General features: G+C 34.5%; 1 protein-coding gene across 2 annotated transcripts in view; it reads right to left on the reverse strand.

Moving 5' to 3' along the window:
- The window catches only part of FAM13B (family with sequence similarity 13 member B), a 107,253-nt gene that overhangs the window by 38,975 nt on the left and 55,563 nt on the right, over positions 1-12,715 (reverse strand). For both annotated transcript variants that reach the window (XM_069104274.1, XM_069104273.1), the window contains exons 8-10: positions 7,015-7,056; positions 2,260-2,415; positions 666-795 (exon numbers count right to left, since the gene is read on the reverse strand). In XM_069104274.1, coding sequence (XP_068960375.1) covers positions 666-795; positions 2,260-2,415; positions 7,015-7,056 — 328 coding nt within the window. The remainder of the gene's footprint in view (positions 1-665; positions 796-2,259; positions 2,416-7,014; positions 7,057-12,715) is intronic.

Here is a 12,715-nt window from a genome sequence, read left to right on the forward strand (position 1 = left end):
TAATCAAAAATAATCAAATAAATAAATAAAATAAGAAACCAAGTCCTAATTTGTAGCGTTTGCCCAATTTCCAAGGTATATATACCCACTGAAATTTTTAACAAGTTGCCTACCGTCTCAGGGAAGATAGAAGGAAGGGAAAGAATTTGGAACTCAAAATTTTTTTTAAATGCAATGTTAAATGCTAAAAATTGTTTTTACATATAATTGGAGGAAAATATTTTTTAAAATAAATGAGGAATAATTGAATAAGTTGTGGTATGTGAATATGATGTGATGAAGTTCTACTGTAATGTAAGAAATGAGGAAAAAGACAATTTAAAAAACTTATGGAAAAGCTTAAATAAATTGATACAAAGTGAGGTGGGCACAACCAAAAGAACAATATCTACCTACTATAACATAAATACTCAAAAATGAGCATTTTTGAGGACTTTTATAAAACTGATGAAGAAGAAAATGAGCAGAAAAAGGAGAGCAATTTATACAATAAAAACAATGGGATAACAAACTGTGAAAGAGCTATAATTTCTAGGCAACACTAATCTGTTAGTGAAGATACTAAACTATAACATTACTCAAAAGAAAATTGTGAGAAAATGATGAATGTGAAACAGCATGTGACATAGAAAATCAGAACAGCTTACTCGTTTTGGGGGTTTTACCTGGTCATTTTCTTCATTCTCGAAAGCAAAATCAGGCTGAATCACTTCATTTTCTAAATTTGTGCTAGCCAATGTTTCAGAGCAGTCTCTGTCACTCTCACTAGCATCAATATCACCAGCAATAACATCCCTAGTAACAAAGATGATAAAAGACTATTAGGTCACATGGAAAATAAATAACAACAAAAAAATCTACACACGTGTGTATATATACATGAATATTTATGTGTATATCTTTGTGTGTATATATAAATAAGTGTGTGTGCATATACACACTTATTTTCTAATTAGATACCTAATTCTTATAGTCTTAACATATCCCCCTCTACTTAGGCTGAGAAAGCACAGTTTGTTAAACCACTTGAAAGTATTCTGAAGATTATTTAGAAGCTATTTTATTTCAAGTAATCAATAACCAAGGGTCAAAAATTATTCTTATTTCACATTCATGCTTCACAATATAGAATGAGGACCTAACAACAATTATTAGTAACCGACTTTGACAGAAGAATATACATCTAATAGCACATTGTAAAATTTTATGTTATATTCTGTGGCACAGTGGAGAGGGTATCAGACCTAGAATCACCAAGATCTAAGTTCAACTCGTGTCACTTACTAAATGTGTAACCCTAAGACAAATCATTGTCTGCCTTAGTTTCCTCATCTATAAAATGGGGATAATAATAGCAGCTACCTCCCAGATATGCTGTGAGGATGAGATAATATGTATATAATTCTTTGCAAACTGTAATGCATGATATAAATTCCATTTATAATTATTATTGTTATTATTTAAATGGTTTAGGAATATCTCAAGAAAATATGTCAGTGTTTGTATACAAAGATAACAATGCTAAAATGCCACCAATAGTACATGTGATTAGCTTTATCAATTGATGGGCCCAACAAGAGAGAGGCATGTTGTACACATAAATGTACATGGCATCTGACTAGAATAAAGAAAGTACTATGACCAAAGAACAAAACAAAATGTCCTAAGAAATCTGTTTTTATTGTGCTCTTTGGACGATAATTTCCACAAATAAACTCAGTATTATCTGTACTTTCCTATTCAACCTATGTTATCAATAACTTAATTTTTATGTCCTTCAAATATTTCTCAGCTTCACCTCACATTTAAATTGTTGCTTTACTGTATAATCTATATTTTAACATTTGAAATAATTCCTCAAGGCTCACTCTGACCAGCTTTTCTCAACACAGAACTATAAATTTAGAGTTAGAAAAGAGGTCAAGGGCCATTAAGCCTCCGTGAATTTCTCCCCGTCTTCTCAACTGGTATACAATTTTCTGAATTGTTCCAAATTAAAAAATTATGCAAATACCGTCCTACTCCATAGTAAAATACTACATGAGACTTCTCCTGTGCAAGATACAGCAATGACAAGACATTAGAAAAGCAAAAATATCTGGCCTTTCACTTTTAAAGAAAATGAGCTGAGTTTGGTAAATTTAAGCAGAAAGTTTACTTAAAAATAAAAACCAAATTTCATATTAAAGATAAACTTAACATTCCTGCATTAGTAAATAGTAAATATTAGTAAATAGTAAAATAGAAGCATTTTCTTACTGGTTATTAGATCCTTCTCCATCACAATTTATATTTTTTGCTTCATTATTATGCCCCACACCATGCTGTTGTAAATTCTTTAGATCATGATCTATGCTGCTCTGCAGATCAAAAAGATGCTGTTCCACAGCTGCTCTAATTGTTCTTTCTAAAATGCTACAAAAAAGAGAATATGTTTAAGAAAATTTTGCCTCAAGGTAACATTAAAACATATCTAATCCTTTAAGCATTTTTAAATGTGAAGATTTAAACTATTATTTAAATTTTAAAAATTTTTATAGGATTATTTATTTACTTCAGCTCTTAAATATCTCTGGGGAAGATAACTTTATGAGTCACTATCTCTGCCTTCATTTAATTCAATACAGCAAGCATTATGTTAAGCACATACAGTTACTGTGCAAAGCCCTGTTGATAAAGTCTAATCTACCAAGATACAACATGTATTCAGGTAAGCAAATAGAAGTATTTAAAAAGCAATTTCAAGACTGGGAGAACAGAAAGGGAAAAAAGCATAAGTGGGAAGAGAAACAAGAAAGACATATTAGTTGAGCCTTGAAAGATTCAAGTACTTGAAGAAATTTGTGAGAAAAAGAAGAGAAGAGGCAGCACAACCCAAGTACAGAGAACATCCTTTGTAAAGGTTTAGAGATCAGAAACGGACTGTAGTGGGGGCGAAGCCAAGATGGCGGAGTAGAAGCATGACCTTCCTACGGCTCCGGCCTCAACCCTCCCTAATCCATGTAAAACGGGGACTCTAAACAAACTTTGGAGCTGCAGAACCCACAAAATGACACAGAGAAGCTAACCTCCCACTGAGGACAGCCCGGCAGGCCGGCAGGAATCGTCCAGTGCAACGCTCTGGGAGCCGAGCCCAGCCCCAAGCCGAGGCTTTAGCCCCAGGGCAGCCCCGGGGCCAGAGGGACTCCAGATCAGCAGCAGCTGTGGCCTTTTCCAGATTTATCAACACATAGATGCAAAGGACAATGTGAGAGGTCAGTGCAGTCTAGACTTTGGGACCAGTAAGTAGGAGTGTGTGGCTTTTATCCCCAGGGTAAAAAGCCTCTGAGACACCAGCACAGCCAGCCAGCGCCACGTGCGGCCTCAGCTCCTGGCCTGCAGAGTGTAGGGGGACCAAGCACCAGTCTGAGGAACTTATCAAAGTTGAACTATTAACATTCCTACACGGAAAAACAATAATTGTAACTTATGAAACTTTTCTCAGTAGTTGAAGGGATTAGAAATATATATATATATGTGTGTGTGAAGGTATATGGGCATATGAATACATATGTGAATGTGTGTATATATGTTTACAGGTATACATAGAGGGCACAGGACCAATTTAACAGGAAGAAGTGATACTTAAAAGGTGAAATTAAGAGGTGAGAGGAATATAATGAGAGGGGATGGGGAGAGACAGATTGGGGTAAACTATCTCATACAGAAGAGGCAAGGGAAAATGGTTACAGTGGAGGGGAAGAATAGGAAGGCAAAAGGGAATGGGTCAACCTTATTCCTATTGAATTTGGCTTGAGGAGGGAGTGAAATACACACTAAATAGGGTATCTCACCCTCCAGGAGAATAGGGGGGAAGGGGATGAGAGGGGGGATGATAGAAGGGAGGGCAGGCTCGGGGGGAGGGAAGTTGATAGCACCCACTTTTGAAAAGGGACGGGATCAAAGTAGAGAATAGAACAAGTGGGAGGTGGGATAGGAGGGAGGGAAATATAGTCAGTCTTTTACAATATATCTACTATGTTATTGTTTTGCATTAGCCACACATGTACAACCTGTACTGAACTGCTTATCTTCATATATGTGTGTGTGTATGTATATATATATATATATATATATATATATATATATACTATTATTAATACCATCCTACATGTAATTGGGAAATAAGATATACAGGCACGGAGGCATAGAGATCCACTGGAAAAGTCGAAAGGCGTATGGGAGAGAGCAGATTGAAGGAGGGGATATCCTGTGGGACTGCTATTTTGGGGCGGTGGATAGGGGAAAAATGAGGAGAAAATTTGTAACTCAAAATCTGGCGGAAACGAATGATGTAAATCATAAGTTAATGAAGTATTAAAAAAAAAAGAAACGGACTGTAGTGCATAAGGAAAACAAAGTAGGCCAATGTGAACGTAAAGAATATAATGTGAAATGAAAAAATAAATCTGTGCCAGATTGTGAAAAGTTTTAAGTAACAAATGGAGGAATCTCTATTTTATCCTTAAGGAAAAGACAGGGAAACACTAAAGCTTCCTGAGTAAAGGAGTGAATTGGTCAGACTTGTGCTTCAGAATTATCAGTTTGACAGCTCTAAGGAAGATGTCTTGGGGGAATGGAGACTGAGTAGGAGATTGTGCAACAGTCTAAGAAAGAAGTGATTAAAGAGATATTTAGGATAGTAGTCCTATGGCAAGTATAAAGGACTTAGAAATGAGAAAGGAAAGAACTGACAGGCCTTGGCAACCTATTGGATTGGGTGAGGGAGATAAGTGTGAAGAGTCAAAGGTCACTACAAGGTTGTGAACCTGAGTGACAGGAAGAATGATTGTACCAAGAATGATGGTGTCCTTAACAAAAATAAGCAAACTAGGAGGAATGGATTTGGCAGGGAAAGATAACAAATTTAATTTCAGATACGATAAAACTGAGATACCTATGGGACATCCAAATGATGTCCAGTAAGAAGTAAAGGCTATAAGACTGGAGCTCAGGAGATGAATTTTGGATTTAGGATTCTTCTGTATAGAAATAACAACTAAATCTATGGCAGGCAATGAGATTACTGAGAGAAAATAAAAAGAAGAATGGAAATATAACATAAATGCAGATAACTATAAACAAGAAATAATACGTAAGTGAAAAGATTATAAACTAAAATGAACAAAAGACTAATCAGTATAATATACTGCCTTTGGAAAAAAAGTTTGCTCCATTACCTTTAAATTGAGTTAGTATGGTACTATAGAAAGAACAATGGAACTGAGCATCTGAAAGACCCAAGCCAAAAATTCCACCTCAGACACCTAACTGTGTAACTGTAGCTTAATCATTAAACTCCTGAGTCCCAGTTTCCTCATTTGTTAAACAGCAATGAAAATACCTCCAGCACCTATTTCTCAAGGTTTCTATAAAACTAAAATATGAAAATGTGTATAAAGTGTTTTGCAAACCTAAGACTATTATTATCATGAAAGTTATGAGATCTGGTCGAATGATAAAAATACCAATACTACTGTGACAGTCATCCTGATAATTCATTCCTTACTCATTCAAGAAATCCAGTTAAAGCTATAATGAACCAATAGGATTCACCCATATTCCACAAACGTCTTCTTAAGAGGACGCATGTCTAAAACTGAACTCATTACTTGTGTCATTCCCCTCTCCCCCCACCCCAGTTTCCATTCTTCTTCCAAACTGCCATATTTTTGTTGAAGGCACCACCTTCCTTTCAGTGTTTTGGGTTCATAATCTAGACACCATGACTCCTCACTTTCCTTTACCCCACATATCTAATTAACTGTTCAATCTTGCTATGTCTACCTTCAGATCTCTTGAATCCAGCCCTCTTCACTCACACAGCTACCACCTTAATTCAGTTCCTTATTACTTCTCATTGTTCTAACAACTTCTTAATTGCCCTCCCTGCCTCAAGTCTCTCAAAGCCCCAGTCAATTCTAAACATTGCATGCTGCCCAAACTAACTCTGGTTGTTTCCTAGTAACTCTAAGATAAAATATCAACTCCTCTATTAGCTTATGAAGCTCTATACAACTTGGTCCCAATCTGACTTTCCAGCCTCACTGAATATTACTCCCCCTCCCACATTCTGCAATCCAGTCAAATGACCTGTTTTTTCACAGAAAACTCTTATCTCCCCCCACCATGCCTTTTTACTGGACATCCCCCACTGCCTAGAATATATTCCTCTTCATTTACAATCATTTACAAGGCAGTTCAAATATTATTTTCTGCACAAAGCCTTTCCTGATCCCTCCAACTTTTAGTTCCCCTCCCATAGTATCTAGTATTTAAACTAGTTTGTGAGTGTGTATGTATATGCATTTATTTGCTTTATATTTATGCTGTGTATACATCTGTTATGTATTTGTTCTTCCCCTATTATAATAAACTCATTCCTAGGGATCCTTCCAGTCATTGTTAATTGTCTGCCTGGTACCATAGTAGGTAGGTGCTAAATGACTGATCGGACTTTGTCAAGACATGATACCTTATAGAAGGACCAGAAGGTAAAGGATTCGAGGGTTTATGATAAATGAACTACTGATTAAGACTGCAAATAGAGGAAAGGTAAGCCAAAGAAAGCAAAGGTGCTGCACTAGGAAAATAAGGGAAGCTAGAAGAAATAAAGCTCCAAGTAAGGACAAATAGCATTAGGAGAAATGAGGGAGACGAGAAATGGAAGAGATCATGAACAGAAAAACTATATTAAATAGATGAAAAGAAAACCTATTGCAGAAAGCAATGCATTCTTCATAAAATTGACAAAAATTTCATAAAAGCATTCCAAATGAAATGCTTGCATCTCTATAATTCTTTTTAATTATGCAGCATTGTCAGGAAACGTTCACTAATTATGTAAATTTTATAAAATGTTTTGATATAAAGTACAGACAATAATCAAGGCTCTTAATGTATTACCTTCAACATCTAATGAGAAAACACTGAAATAAAGAATCTACATTCTAATAACATAAGTATTTTACTTACTCTGCAGAAGCTGGCAAGATGTTGATGGGAGATATATGAGCACTGTAATCAAAGAAAGAAATTATCTTTTAAAAAATTAAAATACTAACAGCATTAGTAAACTAAGGCACATAGATCTTCACCAATCAGGATAATACATCAAATAAAGCATGTTTTCGAAAAAGTATCATACTATTAGTTTTTTCAGAATCTTATTAGCTACAGACATGCAACAGCAGATAGACAGATAGACAGGTGGATGGAGGAATGGACCTGTGTCTTAAATCTGTAAAATAAATTTACTCCAACCTATACTTGCACACTGATTATACAAGTATATAACCCAGAGAAAGAAATAGCTTGATTAGTGAACACAATTAGGAAAAATTTAGTAAGATGACTAAAATAGGTATGACTAACTATAGATTTTTTAAAATAACTTAGAATCTGAGCATATCTTACTAGCTGCTTTTTTTCCTCAACCACCATAAGCAGTTCCTTCAAAGAAGGCAGCACAATTATCCAGCTCAACTTTACCTGCTGTGCCAAAAAGATTACACATAGGTGATGAGATAACTAATGTGCCACTTAAACAGGCCCAGGAGACCTCAGTTAATTGCCGAGTCCAATCCAGAATATTCATCCACATTAATGTCAACATAGGTTCGACATTGCAAGCTGTTTCAACCTTCACCGACACTACCTCTCCCAAACATCAAAGTTGAATATAATAGCATGACTCTGCCACTATCAGTCAGGCAGTCAATAAACATTTTTTAAGCATACCTAATATATACCAGACCTGGAAAAAATTGTAAAGCAATTAAAAAGAAACAAGGCTTAGATCAACATCTCATAAAATATTGCACAATGAGCTTCAAATGGATATACAATCTAGATATAAAAGGTCATATCATGAACAAATTAAAGGAGAAAGGGAAAGACACCTTTCAAAGCTATGGATAGGGGAAGAGTGGTGAAAATAAAACAATTCTCCCTATAAAATTGAAAAGGTTTTGCACAAAATCAGTGCAGTAATAAAAAGAAAAATAGTTACTAGAAAAGGGAAACAAAGGGGGAAAAAAAACCTTTGCTGTAATTTTGTTTTTAAATAAAGGTCTGATATCTCTCTCTCTCTCTCTCTCTCTCTCTCTCTCTCTCTCTCTCTCTCTCTCTCTCTCTCTCTCTCTCTCTCTCTCTCTCTCACACACACACACACACACACACACACACACACACACACACACACACACACACACACAGTTCTCCAGCAGATAGTCAAAAGACATAAACAGTTCAAAGGTAGAAATCCAAGCTATCAACAATCACATGAGAAAATGCTCCAAATCACAAATAATTAAAACACAAATCAAAACAATTCTGAGATTCTACCTCACACATTAGAATGGCAAAGATGATTTGAAAAACAGAAATATGGCAATTGCTGAAAGGACTATGGGAAGACAAGCACAATAATCCACTGTTAGTAGAAATGGTTGTGAATCAGTTGTCATTCTAGAAAACTTTAGAATTTTGTCCTTACAAAGAACTGGAAATTGTGGGAATGCCCATCAATTGGGGAATGGTTAAACAAATTGTGGTATATGAATGTAACAGAATACTATTGTGCTTTAAGAAATGATAAGCAGACAGATTCCAGAAAAAATTTTTTTCAGAAAAAATTTACATGAATTGATGCCAAGTGAAATGAGTAGAACCAGGAGAACACTATACACAGTAACAGCAACATTGTACAAATGTATAAAATTGTGCAAAAGTATAAACTATGATAAACAGCCCTTCTCAGCAATACAGTGATCCAAGAAAATTCCAAAAAATTCATGATGATACATCCACATCCAGAGAAAGAACTATGGAGTTTGAATGCAGATTGAAGCATACTATTTTCACTTTTTTTGGCTTTCTGTGGTTTTTCCCTTTTGTTCTATTTCTTCTTTCACAACATAACTAATGTGGAAATATGTTTAACATGACTGCACATGTATAACCTATATCTGTCTCCCAGTCATCTAGGGGAAAGGAGGGAGGGAGGGAAGGAGTAAGGAAGGAAGGAAGAAAAAGGAAGGAAGGAAGGAAGGAAGGAAGGAAGGAAGGAAGGAAAATTTGGAACTCAAACCTTATTAAAAACGAATGCAGAAAACTATCTTTACATGTAATTGGAAAAAATAAAACACTATTTATAAAAAAGAAAGAATCTGGCCCTAAAATAGTCACAAAGTTATGTATACTCTGACCAATGAGGTCACTACTAGGCTTAGTTATATCTAAAAGAACAAAAACATTTTAAAAGGGTTCATATGTACAAAAAAAATTTACAGCAGCTTTGTTGCAGCAAAAAAAAACGGAAACTAAGGGAGTATCCATTAGTGGGGAATGACTGCACAAGTTATGGTATGTGAGTGTAATGAAGTATTACATGTCATAAGAAATGACAAAAGAGGAGACTTCAGAGACACGTTGAAAGTCTTGTATGAACTGATGAAGAGTGAAGTAAGCAGAAACCAAAAACATATTATACAGTAATAATAAGACTTAAGATCTCTGATCCACTAGTGCAATGACCAATCACAACTCCAGGAGACAGATGAACAAATAAAGAGGTTATGGATTCAAGATGTAGAACAAGACTTATTTTTAAGGGGTGGGCAGGTGGCTCAGCGAATAAGAGCACCAGCTCCAGAGTCGGGATGACCTGGGGATCAAATCCGGGCTCAGATACTCAGCACCATACCCAGAAATAACTGGCCATGTAACTTTGAGCAAGTTACTTAACCCCAACTGCTTAAAAAAAAAAAACTTATTTTTAGACATGAGCAATGTAGGGGATTTATTTTGACTACAAAAATTTGTTACAAAAGTTTTGGTTTTCTTTTTTTCTTTTCTTGAAATGGTGGGAGGTAGGAATAAGGTAAAAGAGAAACAAGGAAGGTTATCAATAGTTGTCAAAAAGAATAAAAGGAGGGTGTTTGAAACGTTTTCAAATGCCCAAGAAAGCAGAAAGAAAACCTGAAGGAAACAAGAAGAAGCAGAATAACTTTCAAAGTTTCATGATGAATTTATTATCTATTTAAAAGGAAAAGCATATGTAGTAAGGGATTCACATATAATGAATCCTCTCTTCCTGTTCTGCTTTGTATATGGAAATGCTTTTTTTAATTCGGTGTTTGTTAAATTCAAAATGACAATTAAAAAAAACTAAGGAATTGATTATCAACTATGAAATGGCTGAACAAATTATAACATATGAACACAATGGAATACTATTGCACTATGGGAAATGACAAAAGGAATGGATTCAGAAAAACCTGAAGGCCTAGTATGAGCTAATACTGAAGTGAACCAAACTAGAAGAGTTTAACAACAATATTATAAATAAAATAGCTCAGAAAAACTTAAGAAATCTAACCAATGCAATAAGCAATCACAACTCCAAAAGACTGATGAAGCAGTGCTTTCCACCTCTTGATAGAAATATCTTGATGGGCTATAAATGCAGAATAAAACATACTTTTTCAACCATGGCTAAGAATTTTTTCTTTTAGCCTGATTATATTTATTTGTTACAGGAGAAGGCTTATATTTTATAAGAGTTCTGGTGGTGAGGTATTATTCTCACAACAAAAAAGACCATAAATAAAATATTAAAACTACAAAGAAGAAAGTAAAATTAAGTTTAGAAGGGGATAGTCAAGCAGAGTAACATTAATACTACCATTTTACATTTAAGATACTTTTTAAGCATGCTGTCTTGAGGAGGGGGCAGGAGAGGAAGAAAGTTTAAAACTTATGGAAGTAAATGTTGAAAACTAAAAAGTAAACTTTTATAAAAAGATATACTTTTTAAAAAGATGTATGTAATTGACTCATTTCTTGTACAATCCTTTTTCTGGTCTTCTTTATTGATGGAAAGTTCATATTTATTGATGGTTTTCTAATTCACAATAATTTTTTTAATTTAAAAAAAAAATGCTCTAATGGTTTATAATGGCTTAAGTACATCTCCCCACATGGGCAAGACCTTTTGTTTTGTAGGTGGCCATTTAGTTGTGAAAAGACAGGTTTCACACTTTTTTTACACTGTCCATATATGTGAAAAGTAAAATAACAGAGATGACAGACTAATATTAAATAACTTAATTGCAAGTAACTTCATAAAAATACATTAAGTATAGGAGTTTTATTTTTCATTTTCAAAGGATGAGGTAAAATTTTAAACCATTTTAGTCAAAGGTTTTTCAAAATAATTTCAGTTTTTAAAAAATTTAAAACATAAACAAATACCTAATCCATATCACAAATATGGGAAAGAAATATCCATGCCAAACTAACATTACAAATTTAACCACACAGGGCCAAGAAAGTCAAAGTTCACCTACTGTTAACACTTTATACTATAACTGTCTAGGTAAAAAACATGCTTCAGTGGTTAGAGAAGGTAAACAAAATAAAACACGTTGAAATCTATTTTAGGCCCAATGACTTACTGTTTATGCTACATAAGTTAACTCCTACTTGTCTTACTCTCTAAGATGGGCAAATTCTCTGAATGCTTTATAGTTAAAAGGTCACTAAGAGTCAGAAGACCTGAGTCCTAGGCCCTGATCAAGTTCTAGCTGTATAACTGGGTGAAAACATCTGCATCTCAGTTTCATCACCTGTTGAGTAGGAATAAGACCACCTGCCCAACCTACTTGACAGGAATGCTAAGATCAAATGAAATAAGATAGGTGAGGGCACAGTGCTATAAATAAGCCTCTTATGCATGAGTAAGGTATTGTTATGATTACTATTTCAGGATGTTGTAAAATTAAAGTTAAAAGTTCTCAAAGATCTTCTAATGAAACATGTCAAAGAAGAATTTATTCTGATTACTAATACCACTAATTCTATGTAATAAGACACTGAGAATCTTAATATTTACACGCCCTCTTTAGACAACTTATATTTATACTTGAGACTCTCTAAAATAGAATTATAGAAATGTACTTAATAACTATGAAACTGACCAGACGAGTTTAGAAGTATGGTGATATATTCAAAAAACATCTGTAAATGTTGTACCTGATAGAAGTTAACTACTTTAAATGCAGTTTACCTCCTTCCTGCTCTCACAGAAATCACTAGCTACAACGGATCAACTATAAACAAAGGCTAACATTTTAAACTTAACTTTAGTTCAACTATTTCAAGTATTCTCCCCCCCCAAAAAGAGTCAATTTTAAAGCCAACCAAAATGTACTTTAAGGCAACCCCATTTAAGGTAATAATCATTTCCTAGCATGGTGGATAGACATCTGGAGTAGAGCCAAAAAGAGCTGGGTTCAAATTCCATCTCAGATACTAGCACTATGACCCCTTGGCAAATCACTCAACTATTGTGACACTGACTTTCCTCATTAGTAAAATTTGAGATAACAACAGGGTTCATGGGGTTTTTGTAAAGATCAAATAATAAAATGCATATAAAAACTATCTAAATATGAGCTATTATCATTGGAGCAGAAGTAATTCTACAACAGTCTTGTCTGCACAACTGAAACAATATGGATCCTATGAAAATCAACTTGAGGTGTATGAAAACACTGTATAAAATATAAATAACTGTTATTCTCATATAGTCAATGCTGACCAGGATATCTTTAAAAAAGGAATTTAGGAAATCAGAAGAACATTACTCTTCACTCACAATGTTATTCTTGAT

The sequence above is a fragment of the Petaurus breviceps genome, unplaced genomic scaffold (assembly GCF_028583685.1).
Source record: "Petaurus breviceps papuanus isolate PSGF00001 unplaced genomic scaffold, PetGlider_PUasm1.0 685, whole genome shotgun sequence".
NCBI lineage: Eukaryota > Metazoa > Chordata > Mammalia > Diprotodontia > Petauridae > Petaurus > Petaurus breviceps.